Source organism: Haemaphysalis longicornis, unplaced genomic scaffold (assembly GCF_048455015.1).
Source record: "Haemaphysalis longicornis isolate Haplotype H1 unplaced genomic scaffold, Haemaphysalis longicornis Haplotype H1 scaffold_2, whole genome shotgun sequence".
Classification (NCBI taxonomy): Eukaryota; Metazoa; Arthropoda; class Arachnida; order Ixodida; family Ixodidae; genus Haemaphysalis; species Haemaphysalis longicornis.
The window spans coordinates 64,528,518-64,548,972 of NW_027526295.1; the positions used below are offsets into that span (position 1 = coordinate 64,528,518).

The following is a 20,455-nucleotide window of genomic DNA, read 5'->3' on the forward strand; positions in this document are numbered from 1 at the left end:
TAGATCTAACTAGTCAGTACATCTACGAATGGATGTACTGACCCGTTGGTTGGATCTAGTGTACCGGAATCTTTGAAACGGGAATGGGGACCCGCCGCGGTGGCTCAGTGGCTAAGGCGTTGCGCTGCTGAGCACGAGGTCGCGGGTTCGATTCCCGACCGTGGCTGCCGCTTTTCTGTTGGAGGTGAAAAGCAAAAACTCCTGTGTGTAGGAGATTTCGGCGCGTGTTAAGGATCCCCAGGTGGTCAAAATTAATCCGGAGCCCTCCACTATTGCGTCGGCGCGTTAAACCCTACAATCGAAACGGGAATGGGTTGTTTCGAGCTGCACCCGCTACTTCAGGCTTCCTGAATTCTTCTCCCCAAATTTGCTACGTGGTTGCGGAGCACGCATGAAATTTAAAGCGACCCTGCAACACTTTTTGTCAACTTTTTTTACGAAAACCTAAATGCTTACGGGACGTACTCAGCCAGCATATCCAGCAGGATGTCCCAAACCACCTCAGCCGAAAACTGCTTCTACAAGCCCATCAGGTAACTTTGAAACGTGCTCAAAATATTTTTCTATTTCCCTGTCTTGGCTTTCGTCGAGCGCTCGAATGACGTCATTAGAACGGTGTAGTGGTCACTGACCGGATTCCTATCACTTGCAGCGGTAGCAGCAAAAAAAATCGCCACAAAAGCAAACCAGAAAGGGAAGGCGGATCTTTTGCGACGAGCAATTCACGAAGTACCGCTGGTGAATGCGTCCAGACGCTAAGGAAAGGATGAAAGTGTTTATCAGACGCGTCGCTGAGTTCATTTGATGATCTCCCAGAATGGACGAAGTCAAGCGTCGCGTTTGCATACAAGCGGAGTTGTCTGCAAACATACTTTCATCGCGTTAATACAGCGCGAGCCAGTCAGAAACGCAGGCCCATTCCCAACCGCATCCGTCGTCTGCTAACTGTGCTTCCAAGAACTCCCCAGGGAGTGCGCGAGTAGTTGTGTGGTTTCGTTTCGAAAATCGAAGGGCCTCATCCCCCATAGCAACAGGACCCGATCGGTTGCTGGGCGCTCGCCATTGGGCGCTACCATGACGTCACACAAAGAGGCGAGCCCCCCAACAGCCGGACCAATAGAACAGCGTCCCAAAACGCGACTAGTAAAGAATGCAAAGTGAAGTGCCCCGCGTTTGCTGGGCTAGGGACAAAATTGCGTTTCGCGCGGCGCAGCAGTGATGCAAGGCGGCGCTAGCGTCGCATTCATTCTTTTGTCGCCCTAACAGTCGCTTTGTGTTCTCCACTACGAATGCACCTGCGTCACTCGAGGTGGGCAGACGATTTGGTTGCGAGCCAGCTGAGCGGTGGGGCGAGCTGGTGCTCTCAATGGCGTGCCCGCGTAGGGTGTGATTGGTATGTGTTGTGCCGGCGGTTCAGAGCTCCTCGGTGATGTTGGGGTGACGCCGTCGATGGCTGCTGCTGCTTCCTCTGCGCAGTGCGGATAGACACAGACGCAGTGTTTGCTGACAAGGTAGGAAGACAAGCCTGGCCCAGCCCGGACGCTGCTTTTGCTCTTCGGGAACGGGGGGAGGCTTCTTTTGTTGTTTGTTCGCAGCGCTGCCGTTGAGAAGCGAACGCGCCCGTGGCGGGAGAGAGGGAGAACGAAAGAAAAGACGCGAATAATAAACCTCTTGGTTGCTGTGGGGGGGAATGCGGAAATAAAAATCAAAACGAAAGGAAATGGACGCCGCAGCCCCTCTCAATTCTTCCTGGAAATCACTGCAGCGACATCAGCTGTCTAGGTCCCGGGTCACGCGGTGTTTTTCCACGGCGTCGGCTCGCTGGAGTCAGCTGCTGCGTAGAGCCCCCCCCACTGCCTCCTGAGGAAATGTGCCCGCGCGGTTGTTCGTGTGAGTATGCCGGGGCCTTTGTTTTGATTTCTCGTACGTAAGACGGGTCACTGCTTGTTTACGCCGCCAAATCGCTCTACGATGTGACGCAACGGCACTGGTCGATTGCTCGCCTTTGGGCGCCGCCATGATGGTGAACGACTGTTTGGCCGTCTTTCGTTCTGTCGTTCCTTTTTTTTTTTCTGCCCCAGTGGTAGTGACCCCGGTCATGTTTGGCCTCGGTCAGAGCGACCCAGATGATAGCGGCGGCACGATGTGAAGCGTGCGCCCAGATAAGCGCCACGGTCGCGAGCGAGTGAAAGGCTTTACAGATCGCCTATCGTTGCCAGGCGCGCGCATTTGTAGATAGTTTTGTAGATAGTTTTTTTTTTTTTTTTACAAATTGACCGCGCTTTAGTTTTTTTTTATTATTATTATCGCGCGCTGCGTGTAATGCTATTGCGGTATTCGAAAAGCTTTGCCATTACAGATCTCCGCCTGCATTTATCCCGCACCGACCGTCCGATTAGTGTAGACAGTGTTTTTTGCGCCATGTTTTTATCGCGCGCGATACAGGCCAATCGCCTTGATCTCCACCTGTTCAATAGGTACGCGCCGTCCGACGCGTTATTGCGGCAAATTTATATCGAGCGCTACCACAATAAACCTGCTGATTCCGGCATTCAGATGGCTTCGCCTTCGAGCTCTCCAGACGTTTTTTTTATCGTCAATCGCTGTTAGACGCGTTGTTCTGTTTGTTTTTATCGACCGGTAGCAGGACGATTGTTCTGTTTGTTTTTATCGACCGGTACCAGGACGATAGACGGTATTTCCAGGGCCTCGCCTTTAGAGATCTCGTCTGTTTTTCTATCACACACGCGCCGTGCGACGCGTTCTTTGTGGCGCGCGCTACCAGGACAATAGATGTGTTAATCGGGGTAATTAGAAGGCTTCGCCTTGGAGATCTCCACCTGCTTATCGGGCACGCGCCGTTCGACGTGTTATTGTGGCATGCTTTTATCGGGCGCTTCCAGGACAAAGGATCCAATATCAGGTTATTTGAAAGTCTCTACCTGTAGGGATGTCGCCTGTCTGTGTTTTATCGGGCACGCGCGAGTTTTTGGAGATCTCCACCCTTTTCGTATTAGACACCCGTCGTCCGATCATTGTAAATCGTGTTTTTTGTGGCATGTTTTTATCAAGCGCTACCAGGACAATAGACCTGCTTTTACGGTATTCAAAACGCTTCGCCTTTAGATATTTACACCGTTTTTTTTACCTGTGCACGTGCCGTCAGATCAGTGTCAGTCGTGTTTTTGTGGCATGTTTGTGTATCGCGCTACCAGGACAATAGACCATGCTATTGCGGTGTTCAAAAAGCTTCCCCTTTTGAGATCACCTGTTTTTTTTTTTTTTTATCCGGTACACTAGAACCACTGTAAATCACTTTTCGTGTGTGTGCGGCGTGTTATTTTTCTTCCTTTTTTTTACAACGCACCGTCGTGACAATGGACCGTTTGCGCGCCTTTGATCCTGTTTCTATGCGCCCGTGCGGAGTTCTCGCATTTTAACCTCGGCCATCCAACAGCTGGTTCCCATAGCGACGAAAGCGCACCTGCTGTAGGCATGCCAAGACACGCGAAAGAACGTACGAGGTGTTTTTCACGGCAAGCCAGTGCCCGAAACGGCTGGTCGCGTTTCGCGGCCTTGCGGGCGCTTTAATACCGGAGATTCTTTTTCTTTTTTCGCGGTTTATGTCCGGCTTAGGATTAATCTCGAAGCTGCGTTTGATTAAACCAGCTTATCTTCAGCGCAGCGAGAAATACAACTTTAAACAAAAGAGGGACCTTGGGCATAAGTAATGTTTCCGTTGGTGCATGCACAGTCTGTTTGGAGGGGTTTTGAGACCTTGATTAAAGCAGTGATCTTGAAATGGGCCTTCTGCTTGTCGCTGTTGCTTCCGTCGAGTGCATATATGCTTTTTTTTTTTTTTTTTTTTCGGAAAAGCATTGAAGGACTCTGGCACGGCTGTGCGATTGGCGGAGGCCGGCAAAAGCAAACGCAAGTTGGGGGCTTACAGCTTGCCGGACGAGCTATTTTCGCATAAAGGCACCCTGCGACACTGTTTGAGCAGTGCAAGTAAACCTGCGCGACGTTTAGATTACACGGCGAGGAATACCTGAGACCAATATTACACTTTCAGGTGAAGCGGTGACCGCGCAAATCACTGTGAAAGACGCGAAAAAAACCAACCGCGCCTAATTTTCCTCATTATGCACCCGTTGCATCGCCGAAATGACGTCATTGCGGCCACATGGCTGTCCCGTGGGCTGTCGCTGGTTAACTTCGCGGCTAAATTCTCGCAGTGCCTGTAACGATTTGCCGTCGTCGGCTCTGTGTAACAACCTCTTCTATGCCTGAACCTGTACGCACATTTTTTGGGGTTTCTTTTGTGTTTTGAGTGCGCGCGGAGTTTGAGTGACGAACTCAATGCACCTCTTTCAACCAAAGCACTCGACAACAAACGTTTATTGCGTCAAAAACGCCATACCAGCCTGAGCGCTTGCTTGCAAGCAGGCAGCGATGCCCGCTTTCCTGTGGCACCAGTCCGGTAATAGACCCCTCCACTTCGCGGAGAAAAGGAGTAAACTCCCCGGCCTGTGAAACATCGAAGGCCGCCGAAGAGAACGCCGCAGCTCCTCCCCCTCTCTGGGAGAGAGCGCGCAGCTTTCGTCGGTTGTCCGCGGTCGAGTTGGGAGGGAGAAATTATGCGCGATTTCTCACCGCGCGGGTTTTCCGTGATAGTGAACGGATTTTCATAATTCTTGCGGGAGGAGATTGCTGGGACAATAGACTTTACCCCAAAATAAATTCTCAGTAGTCGATGGCAAGTGCTGCAGGGTGCCTTTAAATGTAATGCATATTCGTGTTATGGCAGGAAGAATGGTGGGGTAAGCAATGGAAGTTACGAATAGAAGTACCAATGCATACTGCTGTTGGTACTGCACACACTATGCTAACATATTTTAAATATTGACGTAACAGGATATTTCAGGGATACTTTTGCAGGCACAGAAAAAAGGTATTTGGAATACAGATACAAAATGTACTGAAACACTTTTTTTTATTTCAGCGATTTCATGCGTTTTTGTGAAGCGTTGTGTACTTGGAAACCAATACATGCACGAAACTTAATCACTAATACAATTGAATCTAGAAGAGTATTGCATAACTTCACCCACCACACGAGAAAAAAACATGAGTTGCACTTAAAAGCAAAAGCAGCGTCTCGAACAAACTGTCTTTCAGACAACATCTATTTGGTCTGAGCGCAAGGCTTGCAAGCCAGAAAAGTCTCTACCACTGCAGAATGGCGCGTTTGTGTTATAACACCGCATTCATGGCGGGAAGTCCTGCAGATGGAGAAATCCTTCGTCTGGTTATCGAGATATCGAAATACTTCCGTTCAAACATGCGTCTGCTCTGACCGTCCTGCTGTTGGGAAGTTTTCATTGTCAAGTCGTAGAAGCCAGTGATGTTTTGTGCAGGGAATTTTCGGCGGTAATTTTGCCCAAAAGGGAAAACGGGAATGTTTCATAGATGCAGGAAATATTAGGAGTCGTGAAGCTAAAAGGAAAAATAATGTCACTAAACTGTATCCCGCGTAATTTATTACTTTGTTTTCGTTTAAAAAGTTTCCTTATCACTTCATAGAATTTATGTTTACATATCCGCAGTCGTTTCCCCGCAAGCCACAAGCATCAAAGACCAGTTCCAGTCTAGTTCATAAAACAGGAGGTAGCATGTATGAAAGAATATTCCATTGGAAAGTGCTAGTAAAGCGTAAATCGGTGGTTGTGGTCTCAATTACCCAACAATGTCTCGTTCTTTTTCCTATAATCAGCTTTAATTTACATCTTTAGCATGCAATGTAAGCATGTCGTTGGAAGGAAATGTGCAATGCTTAGTCAAATGCATCTGGGCGGCAGATGTTGTGGAATTTAGTTCACTCTGAAATTATGATTCTCGAAACGCCGTCTGCGTCTGGAAGGCTACGTAATGTAGACGTAGGTGGCGCTGGCTATCGCCCAAAACCAAACAGGAATCTCCACGCAAAGATCTAGCAGCTGCCAAAAGAGAATGCAGGGAAATTCGCAGGGAATCTTTGAAAAACCTGCGGGGAAAAAACTCTAAAGTAGGAATTTCTGCACCTAAAAATGGGAATTTTTATCCCCAGTACGGAACATCACTGATCGTAGCTGATGACACCTTGTCACACAAAACCTTATGGTGCGGTCCCTAAGTTTCTGCAGCCCACTAGAGCAAGCTTTCGAAATCTGAAGCTCTTGCAACTTCATTTGAGGCCTACTGCGTTCTGAAATATGGGTGCGAAAATAAATGTACCGAGATACTTGTACGTGCCAGAGTATCGCGATATAGTCGATACAACGTAAATGTACTTCACTATGAAGATACAAATACATTTTTCAAATGTGTTTTGACACTGAAATACAGATACGGAAAAGTATCTCTCAGATACTGTCGCGCTATCCGCGATACTGCCGAGCCCTGGCTGACAGTAAATGAGAGGTTCGCAGTCCGCTGTTGACGAAACGGCATTCTAATGTTTGCTTGAAGACCTGTCTTTGTTGCGGCATCATAAACGTTGCGAAACACATTTTCAAATCAAATCAAATGAAATGAAGTTTATTATTTCAACAAAAGAATGCAGGGGGTAATGTTTTTCAGACGGAATAGTCAAAATTTTAACTTAAATAGATAAATTTCTAAGTGACTAAAGCATTGTTTGCTGCCGGACTAGTGCGGGGGGCACTATAAAACGCCATATGTTCAAATAAAATAAACTTTTATTTTGTCTGCATGGGCTCTTCAAATAGTTTTCATTCGCAAACAGCTGTATCCTTCACACTGAAATTTTCAACGGAGGTCTCAATTTAGCAGCAGTGCGCTGGCATCTTAGCACTCGACTAATAACCAGTTCTGGGTAAAATGGCAAGCATGCACTTTTACGTAAAAACGTGTTGTAATTCCGAATTCACTCTTTTATTACCGCACAGCCCTGTACTACTACTTTACCCTACTTGCTTTATTTCAAACATCTAAGCAGGGAAGTTTAGTGCTCAGTTTTTTTTTTTGGCTTGAAACACTGCTTCACTCAGAGGTATTCACTTTTAGAAGTACATATTTCAAACTGCCTGTGTCATTAAGAGTGTAGGGACCACCACACGTCCTTTGTCTTAGCTAATTAATTGTAAAGATGAACTAAATGCAATTTATGTTAAACTTTGTATAGTTAGGCAGAGTTCTACGCTGTCTTAATTGTCTTTTTAAACTACGAGCCTTCACTGCAATGGTAGACACCATTTGTAAATGGCTGTAGCAGAGAAACGTGAGGACACAATAGCCTTGTCCCGAAAGCAGAACAACTTCATAGGCTTGTTTTCGATCTGAACGCAGGTAGTTTAAACATGTGATTTACATTTAAATCATTGTGTGGGACTTTTTATCCAGGCCACTTGAGTGGCTCCAATAATTTACAGAATGGCTTATTGGAGAATGCTTGCAGCCTTACAGTGACTGACTCATGGCAGTGTTCACTAACACGAAGCATTATCAGTTTCTATGCCAGACTAGTGTGAATGAAAAAGAAATTGGAGAAGCTCTTAAAAAGTTACTTGAAAGTAACAATGCATTGGTAATAATGCCCAGCTATCACACCTAAGTGTATAAAGAAGCAGGTAACTACCAGAGGAAAAACGGGCATTTTTCATTGGGTCTGCCTGTTAATGTGGTAAATAAATTCTTGCAGCCATTGTGGGTTCGGGAAAAGCGCAGATTGGCTGTTGCCCTGCAAGGCAGGGTCACAATGAAAAAATTGCGTTGAGAGCCATGGGACACACTTGCCTCGCTTTTGAGGCAATGTTTTTGATAGTGTTGTCAAAATAATATGAGCGTAGCTTCATGCTTTGAGCTCTGTTGCTTCCGAAGTTTTGCAAAGGCCAAAGTTCATTGTTGAAAATCTGGAATTATTCAGCCGTGAACTTTGGAAGTGGAGAATCTAGAATTGTAACAAAACTGCTATTTGACTGCTGTGTTTCTCTAAATGAAAATTATGTTGAATAAAACTCGTAATCATTCATTGTGCAGTTGTTAAAAGGAAACTCTTATAGGAAAAACTTGCACATATTTCTAAATATGTCGTATATTACAAAATATATTTGACGTATTTCATCAGCACACTCCAACACACGTTTATCACTTTTTATGACAATGCCGCAAGTATTTTTTAATAATTCCCTTCAACTCGTAATCATTCATTGTGCAGTTGTTAAAAAGGAAACTCTTATAGGAAAAACTTGCATATATTTCCAAATATGTGTCCTATATCAAAATATATATGACGTATTTAATCCACATGATTATCACTTTTTATGACAATGCTGCAAGTATTTTTAATTATTCCCTTCAACGTTATACAAGCATCCATCACTCAGTTGGTATTGTGTTAACATCTTAGGTCAGCTGCTTGGAGAGCTTGTTTTCGTCTTGCAGTCATCGTGGCTGCGTTTCACAATTTGCTTTGCTGCCCGAAGCAGTAACTATTTTTGGACGGATTTCTCTACTCCCCCGTGCTGACCTGCAAGAGTTCACTCGTGGAAAAAATGTCACCCGAAAAGTAGCTCAGCTTTGTTCGCTCTGTTCAGGAACAACATCGGTTGAAACAAGAAAAAAGAAAAGAAGACTTCACTGCAGGGCAGTGTACTAGCATCTTGCATGAAACACCCTCCAATGGCTGCACTGCTGCCAATCCGGGTTTGCGGGTGGGCACGGGCATGCATTAAAGGGGCCATGCAGACAACACACAAGTTTTAATTAATTCGAAAGATTGCCTCTCTAGAATATACTGACACAACTTTTAACGTAAGCTTCACTCAAATAAGCTACATAATTAGGAAAAAAAGGAATGGCCATGCGACCCACCAGCTCATTTCCCGCAACAGAACCTATGATGTCATGCCAGACTGCTCTGTGATTGGCTAAGGCTGCCAAAAAGAAATGCAAATTATGCAGGGCTTACAAGCTTGCCGAACGAACTGTTTGTGCTTAAATTAAGGGCACATTCTTTTTATAGCAGTAAGAATGGTGGAGTAAACAGTGGAAGTTGTGAATGAACACACAAAAAAGAAGTACCGATGCAAAGTGCTGTTGGTACTGCACGCCCTATGCTTGTTTTAGCTGCGCAGCACTGCGGCGCTTTGGGGTTGCCTCAGACAACACTGGCCGATTGGCTTAAGCAACGGTGTCTTACGCGAACATACTTGTCGAGCGAACGCCATGGTTCACGAAATGAATATTATCTTCCTTTACACAAACAAGCCAGGTACAAATACGGTCAAAAACCAAGCAAAGGCAGAAAACGGCCCTTCGCGGTATGGTGGTGCCGTCTAAGTTGACTAACAATAAACGAGGCTCTGCATTCGGCTGCAGTACGGTTCTTGTGATGTCATTTCAGATGTCCCAAAAACACGCGATTTGGCGGGAGAATCAAAATTTTAACTTATCGATTAATTTCTAAGTTAATAAAGCATCGTTTGCTGGGGGCACTACAAAACACAAAATCTTTCGAATGAAACAAACTTGTATTCTGTCTGCATGGTCCCTTTAAGTCCCATTATTTTCGTACTAGGTTAGCTATGGAGAATATAAACCTGCAAACTGACAGAGCTTTGGTGGCATAAATGAAGCGTTGACTGGGCTCTGCTTCACTACGAGGACATGAGCTGCTGCTTCATTGCAATCAACATCCTGGCCACACTTCGTCTGGAAGTGTAACGAGCAGTCCATTATGAGAAGGTGTTGGGGTCTGCAATCAGGGGTTACTGTTCTTAGGCAGAACGTGGGGCAATGTCTGTCGCTTGAGAGCTGGTGTGTCCCCCTCCAGCACTGTTCCAACCCTATCTGGTGAATGGGGAGCTCTGGCCGTGTTGAGAAGGTGAAATGGCCTAACTGCGTCCAGCATCTGCTGCCAGTTATCATGGCCTTGTGTGTCATCGTTTTGGCATTGGGATCTGGCTTCGCATTTGGATTTGTTCTTGCCCGTAGGATCAAACGGGGATCGTTTCACTGCCAGTGTCGGCAGCTTTAATCGGGTGACAGTCGAAGGTGGGAACACCTAAATACAAGTTCTGCTCTTATGCGGGCAAGGTCTGCCTTGAATGCAAAGGTTTGGTAATCATCTTGCATTTGTTATTGCAGCCTCCATCAAAAAGTGGCCTCTGCAGCAGGGAATTGTGGGAAGAACAAAGTGAACACGGTTGGCTTTTATTGCTGCCTCATGCCTTAGAATTCTGCAAACCCGTTCAATTTCGTGATCCAGAGTTGGCCAAAAGGCCGTGAAAGAAATTCTTGAAGCTGAAGGGTTTGGTCTCAAAATGGGAGCATCTGCCTTGGCGTGAGTTTGTGGTTATCCCAAATTTTAGACAGGACGTTGTTCGGAACATTTACTTCAACTTCTTACGGGAAGCGGAAGACGGCAGTACCAAAGGCACTGTCATCCACTAAAGGGCATCTCCAAGCCCTCCTGGCCTCGTCCATTCTTTTGCTCTAAGCTCTCATTCCCTTAGGGGTGCCTACCATCTTTCATTCAGTCCCTCACCTACCCTCAACTTTACCTCAGCCATCCCCCACGCATTTGGCGCCCAGGTCTATAATTCTTTTGATGCGAAAGTGGCAGTTCAGTAGGTCTTGAAACCTGCATCGTGCATCGTAAGCAGGAAATGGCACGCCAAATGGCTGACAGCGCGGAGAGAATACACGTAAAGTCTCTTCACTTGGCAGTTGAAAATTGGGTAAATTTGAGTCTGGGTGGCAATTGACGCCAAGTCTTTCGGAATGCGCCACGGCTCAATGGGTTTAGCTGGCTGAAAGTAGGCTTAGTGAATGCTTTGTGGCTTTCTACTTGCCAACGTATGTCTGGGACATGTACTGAGGCCTGCGTCGGTAATTTGAGCATACACATCACAGAGGTAGCAGTTTGGCGAGTAGCAAAGTGCATTCTGGCTGACTGCATCTTAGCCTAGTGATTTTTCGAGTGCTAATGTCTTCGGTAGGTTTCCACTGCTTTGCGTACGATGAGTTTGACACTCCTTAGCAGATTGCAAGACTGACCATTGTAGCTACATAACATTAAAGGAGCCATGAAGAGAAAGTACAACTTCGTGTAATTTGAAAGAACTAGGATTCAGTAGGTCACTCAGCTCCATTACCGCCCCAAAAGATGTTTTTTAACGAAAAAAAAGCAAGAAGTATTTAAAACTTCCAAATTTTGCGCCACAGTGACGTGTTATGAGCAAGAATGACGTCATACGGGCCAACAATAAAACATAATTTTCAGTGCGTTAACTGCAAGTTAGCATTCATGTGATGCGGTCAAATGGAACTAGAGGCCCCATTACAGACGTCCAGTCATGTGTCGTCGCGACAGGTCAGTTAGGCGGCCGCCAATCGCACAAACAAGGTTCGGTGACGTCATAGAAAAGTTGCGGGAAATTGGCTAGGGGGTCGCGACTGCTTCACACGTTTTCTTTAATATCTCCGTTATTTGTTCGAAGATTGGGGTGATATTGGTATATTATTGTTATCGGGACTAAGCAGTCTTTCTAATCAACCCAACTTGTATTTTGTCTTCATGGCTCCTTTAAACATCACAAATATGATCAACCAGAAAAAAGAAAAGAAAAAGAAGCAAAGGGAAAATGCTGGTGACGGCAGTTGGAGGACGCGTTCGGCAGTAAGGAGTGTTAAAGTTCCTCAATTTTTTTCCCATTGGTCAGCTGAGTTTTAATGAGGTAAAGCCCCGATATGCTGCCCCAGCAGCAGTGTTTTGCATTTTTTAGGTTTACTTTTCAGTAAGTTGTGCGAGTAATTTCCTTTCTTTTGTCTTCTCCACCAAATTGGGAGTTTTTCAAAGTTGATGCTGTGAGGTAGTGAGCACTTCGCTTTTATGCAGTTGCATTTATGTGGACTCGAACTGGTAAGAAACAATCCTCAAATGTGGAAATACATTCTGCAAATTTAAAGTTTCTTGGCAGTAAAACAATGGGATCGTCAGGCACCACGACGTAGTGATCAATTTATACTACATGAGCACATTTCCGAATGATTGCTCCTGGAATGGCAGAACGCTCCATTAACGATTGAACATAGGGTTATTATTTTCGCGGGGTTCATGCGGAACGCAGGAAGCACTATGTCACGACTTCATAGCCTGAGAACATGCACCCATCGGGATGGTTCAGGAACTGTGAAGCTGCCCGGGACGTGTTCAAGACAATTGAAAACTTGCAAGGCTGCCCCAAGAAGCCGACTCCTCTCATTAAAGCATGCGTTTGTGTTAAAACTGCAAACTTTTTTTTTTCAGCATCATCTCTGTGAAAAAGAAGCATTCCTTAAGGTTTTTTCGCAGTGAGGTACTGCGCACGTATTGCTTGTGTTCGAAACCAGGTCGCACTAGTAGCAAGCCGTTACAGCGCATCGACTTGGGCACATCCATCGACTTGGGCGGCCTTGCAGTAGAAGAATAGTGCAAGAAGGGAGGGCTTCAATTTGTGCCCACTTAGAAGCAATGAAACATTTTCTGTACGAGGAAAACGTGTCTGTATGAAACACGATAGTTGTGATTACAAGCAGGAGCTTTTCTTCCAGCAGTCTTTCCAGAAAAGAAAAAAAAAAAAACACCCGTAATGAAGTTTCCTGCTGACGAGACTGTGCGAGCACATTTCTCGCATTCTAAAGCATCCTTGCCTGAGGAGAGGGTCATTTGATTGGCCGTGTCAATTGCAGGCAAGCATGCCACCATCGCTTGCCTTCACGACGCGGCATGCTCAACCATGATAAGATTCTGAGGCGGTGCTAAAATAACTCTGCGTTCAATCTGGTACCAGCTTTGTGTTTCTTGGCACATGCAGTTTGCAATGACATTTGCAGTGCAGCAAGCACACCCGGCTACTTTGGCACAGAGGCCTGCCGCCTGCTCGGTCAAGTGGAACAAAGCACTTCAGTGAACGTCGAATAAAGATCTTTGTCAAGAATTTCGCATTGCTCACTGGCGTTAAGGCAAAGACGCCTGGTTTGATGGGGCTGTGCAGCTGAAACTTTCTAGTCCTTACAAAATGCCTCAATTCAATGGCAGAAATCGACCACGCAGGCTGGGTAGAAGACTTCTTCGAGGGAGGGGTCTTGCACCTGGTAAAACCACCCTTTTCAAGAGAGCAGTAGAGCCTCTCAAAGCTTCCACGTCATTTTTCTCACCTTGATCAATCCCAAAGAAATGTCAAATTGGCAAGACTGTATAAAATGAGGCCGAGGAAAGCCGCCTGTGTGCTGTGCTAGGCGGTCTTATCAATACCAGTCGCGAGATTGCATTGCTTCGCACAGGGTTCTTTTCCTGGCTTCCAGTAACCGCTCGCCTACTCGTATTGCAATGCTTGGAAGACATTTATCCAGTCATATTTCAAGGCCAGAAAAACCAGCAAGATTCAGAGCTTTTCAGATAAATGCACAAAAGTTCACGGGCAAGTACTTTCCACATTTCGAATGTTTAAGAAAGCAGAACTCTAGTCGCTCCTCTCCTCGTGCTTCAGATGGTACTTCTGTTCGCATGCTTTGGTTTTGTTGATACATAGCAGTCTGTCCCGTCTCGCTTGTGCCGTAGCAAACCATTCAAACGTGCAGCAAGGTCTGTGTGGGCGATTGCTTGTCTTCTTCCTTTTCAGTGGTGTGCAAAGAGGCTTCTTGGACTTGCTGGCTTTAGCTGAGTATTGAGTGTTGAATGTGCAGCTATTCTGTGCCGCGAGATACTCGGTGGCACTTGATGACAGTAATGCTGGAATTTGGGCTAGTTGGTGCATTTCAAAGCATTGGGCCAGCACTAGGCTCTTGACATTTGAACTTTTACAGCTCCATTTCCTCGCTATCATCACACCACATTATACTGCATGGCAGGGAGAAAAATGCAAAGTATCCATATTGTTACAGGCGGCAAAACAAATGAGCTGAACGGTGGTTAAGGATGATGAGAAAACTTTTTACAGTATGGACAGTCTTTGTGAAAATTTTCTAGGCCATGTGAAAGGTTTCTGGGTCAAATAATTCAAAACGTAAGCTTAATGCTTAACTGTGACCAACATGTTTTATGATGGTAAGAAAGGAAGGTGTTTTCTCTAGCTTTCCGGTATAAGATATTTAAGCGTCCTTCGAAAGGTAAGCTTCTCCTTTGAAATTTCTGTGGTCCAAGGGCTTTCACCATGGCCTAGCATATTTCGACAAAGGCTGTACAGGGCGGCCGTGACAGCACCCAGCCAGCTCGCATGCTGGCCACTACTTCGTCGTCGTTGGTAACGTCATCTTTTCCTTCTCAGAACAACATTAAGTAGAGGTGTGCAAATATTTGAAACTTTGAATACCTCGCGAAGAGTGTTTGAGATTTGATTCTATTTACAGCGCAGTTGTACCTATAAGAGGACAGGGGGTTTCTGAATATTCAAAGCTGAAATAATGGATAGATGAAAGTTGGCTCTACCTTGCGGCATGCAAACTGTCAAGCTGCACCACTCTGCATGCCCCTCCGGGATGGCTTTTTTGTACAACATCGAAGCTATGCAAAAAAGCCCAGCACTTCTAAGCCTTGCGCAAAATATTTGCAGCTAACGCGGGAGTCTATGTTAGCTGCAGTGGAATGGTACATCTGTAAAATTTATAAGCTGAAAGAAAGTTTCCTGCCAATATAGTGCCATGAGTGAGTAATTGAGAGCTATTACTTGTTGGAAACAAGTTGGAAAAAAAAAACAAGCATTTCCTATGGTCTGTGAATGCAAAAGTGAATTCATGTCCACTCGAATGCCTCAGGCGTTATGTTTCCGCCTTGCGTTCTCAAAGGTCTTCGTACTGTTTTCGCTTGAGATGCTTTGTCTTGTAATTTGCTCTTGAATGGCTTTGGTCTGTCAGCCAGTCCATTGTGCCACTGCACGTACAGCGCTGTGTGACGGGGGAGGTAACAGGGACGGGCAATTTCGCTGCCTATCCACTCATAGGGCTGCATTCTTGCACTCGCTTCATCCGCAGCATAACGGCATGAATGAATGGGCTATCTTGTTCAACTGCCGAGTTTAAGCTCGTGCTATGGAATGCCTCGTGCTGTGGAACCCTTTTCAGTGTTTCACAGCTTTCTACGTCAGTGCTGGCCTTTTGCCCAATGGGCCATGTAATGCTTCCACATCAATCCGGAAGAGTAGGAGAGGAAAGATGATGCCACTATCGTTGGTGGGCATGACTGGTCATATGGGTATACGATAAAACCCACAAATTTTAATTTGGGGTCCTCCTTGGCTTGAGCATTTAACAGCAAATATGTATGTCGATTTCTGGGGAAATTTTAAACGGCAGGCAAATCCAGTTGGTCTGCTCAGTGCAGATTGTTATGCACGTTGAAAATAGCGAGACAGCGGCGCATAACATATGAAGCTTTGTGTTGGAATGGTGACATCGTAGGAAAATAGTGACGACTTTCTCTCAATGAGCCTACTCGAGTGGGGGGGGGGGGGGGGGGGGGTGACAAATTTGGTGGGGTGACAAATTTGGAGAGGGAAAGAAAGGCAGCACTGAAATGCATCAGCAGCTGACAGGTAATAGAAATAACGGTAATAATAATAAATTAAACTGTAGGAGGTGCATTCTAGATGGAGAACAAAATAGCTATGATATAAATCACATAGCGTTTGATAGTTGTTCGAACATGCTATTGCTTGTTGCAAGATTGCAAGACCTTGAAGCATCTGCAAGTCCAGAGCAGCATGTGGGCTTAAGTGGGGGCTTTTTGATGGCCTGCCATTTTTTCTTGTAGCAAAGTGTTACCTACTTGCCTACAGGGCAAGAACTACAAGGGTTGAACTTAAATTGAGGACAACTCAGCGAGTAGTGGAACAGAAGATAGGTGTAACGTTGAGGGACAAGAAGAGAGCAGAGTGGGTTAGGGAACAAACCTGTTTTGAGGACTTATTAGTACAAATTAAGAAGAAATGGACGTGGGCAGGGCATGTAATGCGAAGGCAAGATAACTGTTGGTCATTAAGGGTAACAGAGTGGATCCCTAGAGAAGGCAAGCGTGGCAGGGGGCGGCAGAAAGTTAGGTGGGCACATGAGGTCAAGAAATTTTTGCGGGGATAAATTGGTTGCAGTTAGCACAGGACCAGGATAGTTGGAGATCTATGGGAGAGGCCTTTGCCCTGCAGTGGGTGTAGATTGGTCGATGATGATGATGATGATGAAAGTGTAATCAGGGATGCGGCAGAATTATTTTGCCCGCTTCAACAGCCTTCTGAAGAACTTCTTCAAGAACGTGTTTTTTTGGGGTATGCTGGTAATATACAGAAAAAAGTTCACGGAGAGGAGGGGAGTCGACAAATGAACAGGCCCGGTGGATATTATTATTGATTTTGTATAGCAGGCATTAATGAAGCTGCAAGACAGTAAAAAAAAAAAATTGTATGGTGAGCATGTAATTACTGAACGTAGAATCAGTGGTCTCGTGTAAGGTGTAATGCTATGAAAGCATGGAAAAGACAGTGGCTTGCGTAGCGTCATAAACAATCTAAAGATACACCCTAGCTTGGAATTTTAGACAGCTTCGGTGAAACTTATCGGGTGTGCAAATATAAACCCGGACAAAAGAACAAAGAGAAGCCGGAGGATGAGTGATGTGGCCCACTGGGTGTTACTCAACTGGCTGCGCAAGTGCTGGGGATACCAAAGGCCAAGGAAATAGGCTTTGGGAGAAGGAAAAAACAACCCATTAGTGTGTGTCGCATTGAGCAAGTCTCCTTGCCGCACGCAGGAAGCTGCTGCTAGGATAACGGAATTCTCTTTCGCACACAGTGCGAGGGAGGGTACGCTCACTTATCTTTCCCCTGCATTGTGTCTGTACGGACGATGACTCGTGTATCTCCTGCGGAGTATAGCAGCCTTCCGGGGGGGATTTGTTTGCCCAGAATGCTTGTGGGGTGACGGAATGCTGCAGTATGCGGGCAGCAGTGCCAATGACAAGCCAAGTGGTCCCCAGCCACTTGTGCTATCGCAATCTGTCAGGGCACTGTCCCGTAGAACATTGTCCACAGGAGGGTGTTGCTTGACAGGACGTGTCTTTTTTTTTATAACTTTGTAACCCACTCCCTTCTAAAAAGCCTCTGGCCTTGAGGGCACTAATAAAAATGATAATCTTTGAAACAACGCACCACAAAAAGTGGCGGCTAACGCGCAGATAGCGAGACTCTCATCGCTGCTTTGGTCGCATCTGACTCCCAGAGGTCATGTTGCTGAGATGTGACAAAGCGATGGGGATGAAGAGACATGCACTCCATCTATTGTTTGCAGTGTACGTGACACAATCTATGAGTTTGTACGGCTTTTGCACGAGTTGTCTCCTGAGTGGGAGGGAGTTGGGTAGAGAGGCAGCACGAGTATGCTTGTGCCTGACAGGGGGTGTGCATGTGTCCATCTTAAAAGGACTGTCAATAAGGCATACACTTTTTCCTTTGTGCTTAAAATCCCTGCCAAAGCTGTGGTTATATTGCCAGAGCACAACGGCACCGTGTTATTTACTCGTTGAAGCAGATATTTTGCTTTTCTTGCAATTTTTTTAAAGTGGCTATCAAATGCGTTCATTGCTTCAACTGAAAAGAAGCGGGACAATAGCCGGGACACCGCACAAACGACGTAATTAGAGTGTGCAAACAATGCCAAGTTGAAGGAAAAGAGAAAAATCTTTCAAGCAAGTTTTTAAGTGATCTGATGGGCATGGAGCAGTGATCCGAGCAGTAGAGCCGAGGTACTTTCTGACCCTCAATTCTAAGTGTTAGATAACGTTTGTTCACTACATTCTGCAAACATTTAGTGTTTATAACAAAGTTGAAAAAAGTGTTTAGCGAGGTTGTTGCGAGTATACCTTATTCTTTAGCAATATCGTCACAATCTGCTGCGAACCGAGCTGACAAGCAGTGATGAATCCTTACAGTGCATTCATGTATTAGAAATAATACTTGAAATTTCAACGTTGGGATTTGAACCCACGCTTCACAGTTACCGAAGTGTTAATTGTAAACACTGCATCACCCATTCACTGCTGATGTGGTGTTACTGCAAGGACTTATTCATGTTAGTTTTACTGGCTGTTAAGTAATGTAGAGGAGGGGCATGTAATTTGTCCAGGATTTATAGGCCCTCACTTAGCTGAAAAGGGCGCTTTTTCACACTCATCTAAACAAAACAGCGTTGGGTGATATGCAGGCATCAGTAATTGTGGGTCCATTTTTTCCGTTTGATGTCCGCTGTTCACGCCAGGCCAGTGCACTCTCATGGCGAATGCTGACAGTGTAATGTGTGTACTTCATGCCATCTTACTACCAATAGCGGTACTGTGGTAGGTGGTTGCGTGTAGTGGTTAATTATTAATTAACTGTCTTGTTGGCCATTCCCCCAAAATTGCACGTGTCATGTTGCCAACGTGGTATGGTGTATCGGCTATGGTGCATTTTTCCGCTAACATCAACTACGCTCTAGCGTCATGAGTGCAGTAACCCCAGCCCCAGCACTGACAGCTGACTGTGCAAGATAGTAAAACATGCGGTGAGCAAGTCGTAGCAATCATGATGGTGATGATGATAATCATACAGTTGAACCTCGTAATATACATTGATATAGCGAATTTTAAAATGTAACAAACAAGCTCCATTCGATTCAGAAGGGGTGCACGGCAACATTGCGGAGGAAGTTCTGTGGTGCTGGTGCAGTGCAGCAGCGTGGTTCCGCGGTGCCGTGCATCACGGTTGCACCATCAGTAGCGCCCCTGCGTGTTTACAATCGAGCGAGGTGCAGGCATAGTCGTCTGCTAATCATACTTGCCTGTCGTCCTCTACAACTGGATGTTTACGGCCATCTGGGTTGCGTCGTACGCATCAGCGGTGATGCAAAGTTTGTCCCACGCATCTTCGAGCTTGACGGACATTTTCATGCGGTCGCTGCAACTGCCGGTAGCCGCCTGCCAACCCGCAACGCTCGAACGCTCACGGCACCGAATCGCTGCACCTCCTCCGTAGCAGGTGCAGCGGTTCTCTGTACCGCGGCGGCCCCGCTGTAGCACCATAAGCAATCGAGCGACGCGGTGCACGGCACCATTCCTGCAGCGCTGCAGCGGCGAATCGAGTGCTTTGGTGCAGCGCACCGTGCAACGGTGCAGGCGTTGCAGGGAATCGCGTCTGAATCGAATGGAGCTACAATTAGGCTCGTTATGCTGAATTTCAGTGGCACTTGTGCTTTTTTTTATAACAAAGCGGTGTCAGTTATAACAACTGCATTTTGGCGTATGGTAAAAATAGTATCCCAGCCCTCGTGCAGAGTCACAGCCTCCCCAACAACTCGTCCTTTGACCAAAAATTTCCTTCAGCTGATCATGCGGAAAATACGTTTGTTTTATTTGTGTATATGTGTTTCTCGGTGGGCACAATGAGAAGGGTGCGGGGTATATGCAGGAGTGGATTACAGGCACAAAACTATATTTATAAAGTAGAGCAGTTCTTAAAATAGGGCTCTTTGATTCTGATTGATCGATTTATTGTAGGGTTTAACGCGCCGACACAACGCAGGTGATGAGGCGCGCCGTAGTGGAGGGCTCCTGATTGATTTCGACCACCTGAGGATCTTTAACATGCGCCGAAATCTCGTACACATGGGCGTTTTTGCTTTTCACCTCCATCAGAAAAGCGGCCGCCGCGGCTGGGAATCAAACCTGCGACCTCGTACTCAGCAGCACAACGCATTAGCCAGTGAGCCACCGCGGCGGGTCTCTTTGATTCTGTTCTATTGTGCGTTGCAAGTGGCTGCTGGACTTGTATCCGGTTCAATATCCAGTACTTTAGGTGCCTACTTTTGTAGTGAGTGTTGGGTGTAGTGGATGAGTTCTTGCACCCTGTGCAATTTTGTTATAACGAGATTTGATCGTACTCTTGTTGAGCATTGACATCGCTGTAGCAGCGGGTCAACCTTGGCACCGTCGTGCACTTGAGACAGAGTGCGTGGTGTTTGCTAACATGCCTCGTGACTGTCACATTCTTTTGCGGCTGCAATGACTTATTTTCCAGCACACACTCTCTTAATTTTATCGCTTGAGGGCTCATTTTCTGGCATCATCCCGCTGGCGGCATGCCCTTGATTGGCAAATTGTTTGGCTGGAGGGTCTGTTGTTGCATTTCGCGCACTCGGAGACATTTTCGGAGAAAGAAGAACTGCTGCTTTGCTCCTAGCAAACTTTTTTCCTTTTTTAGAATAACGTTTTGCTCTGGGCATTTTCTAATGCCTTTGGTTTTCTTGTTGCTTTTCTTTTATGCTTTTTTTGTTGTTGGCTTGTCTTTTTTTCTTGTTCCTTTTTGTTGTTGTTTCTTGTTTCTTTTTTTGCCTCTACAAGAGGCATTTCAAATGGCTGTAATAAAGAGGGGGGGACCAGTTTTGCTGTTCCTTA

General features: G+C 45.9%; 1 protein-coding gene across 3 annotated transcripts in view; it reads left to right on the forward strand.

Annotated features, from left to right (window-relative positions):
- The first annotated feature begins 1,244 nt into the window (after positions 1–1,244).
- The window catches only part of LOC144168933 (inositol hexakisphosphate kinase 1-like), a 28,127-nt gene continuing 8,916 nt past the window's right edge, over positions 1,245–20,455 (forward strand). Inside the window, exons 1-2 of one of the 3 annotated variants that reach the window (XM_077697929.1) lie at positions 1,245–1,511; positions 1,766–1,890. Coding sequence is in view for 1 of the 3 variants with exons in the window: in XM_077697927.1 (XP_077554053.1) it covers positions 1,290–1,309 (20 nt within the window). In the remaining 2 variants the exon portion in view is untranslated. The remainder of the gene's footprint in view (positions 1,512–1,765; positions 1,891–20,455) is intronic. The other 2 variants (XM_077697928.1, XM_077697927.1) reach the window with 2 other exon arrangements.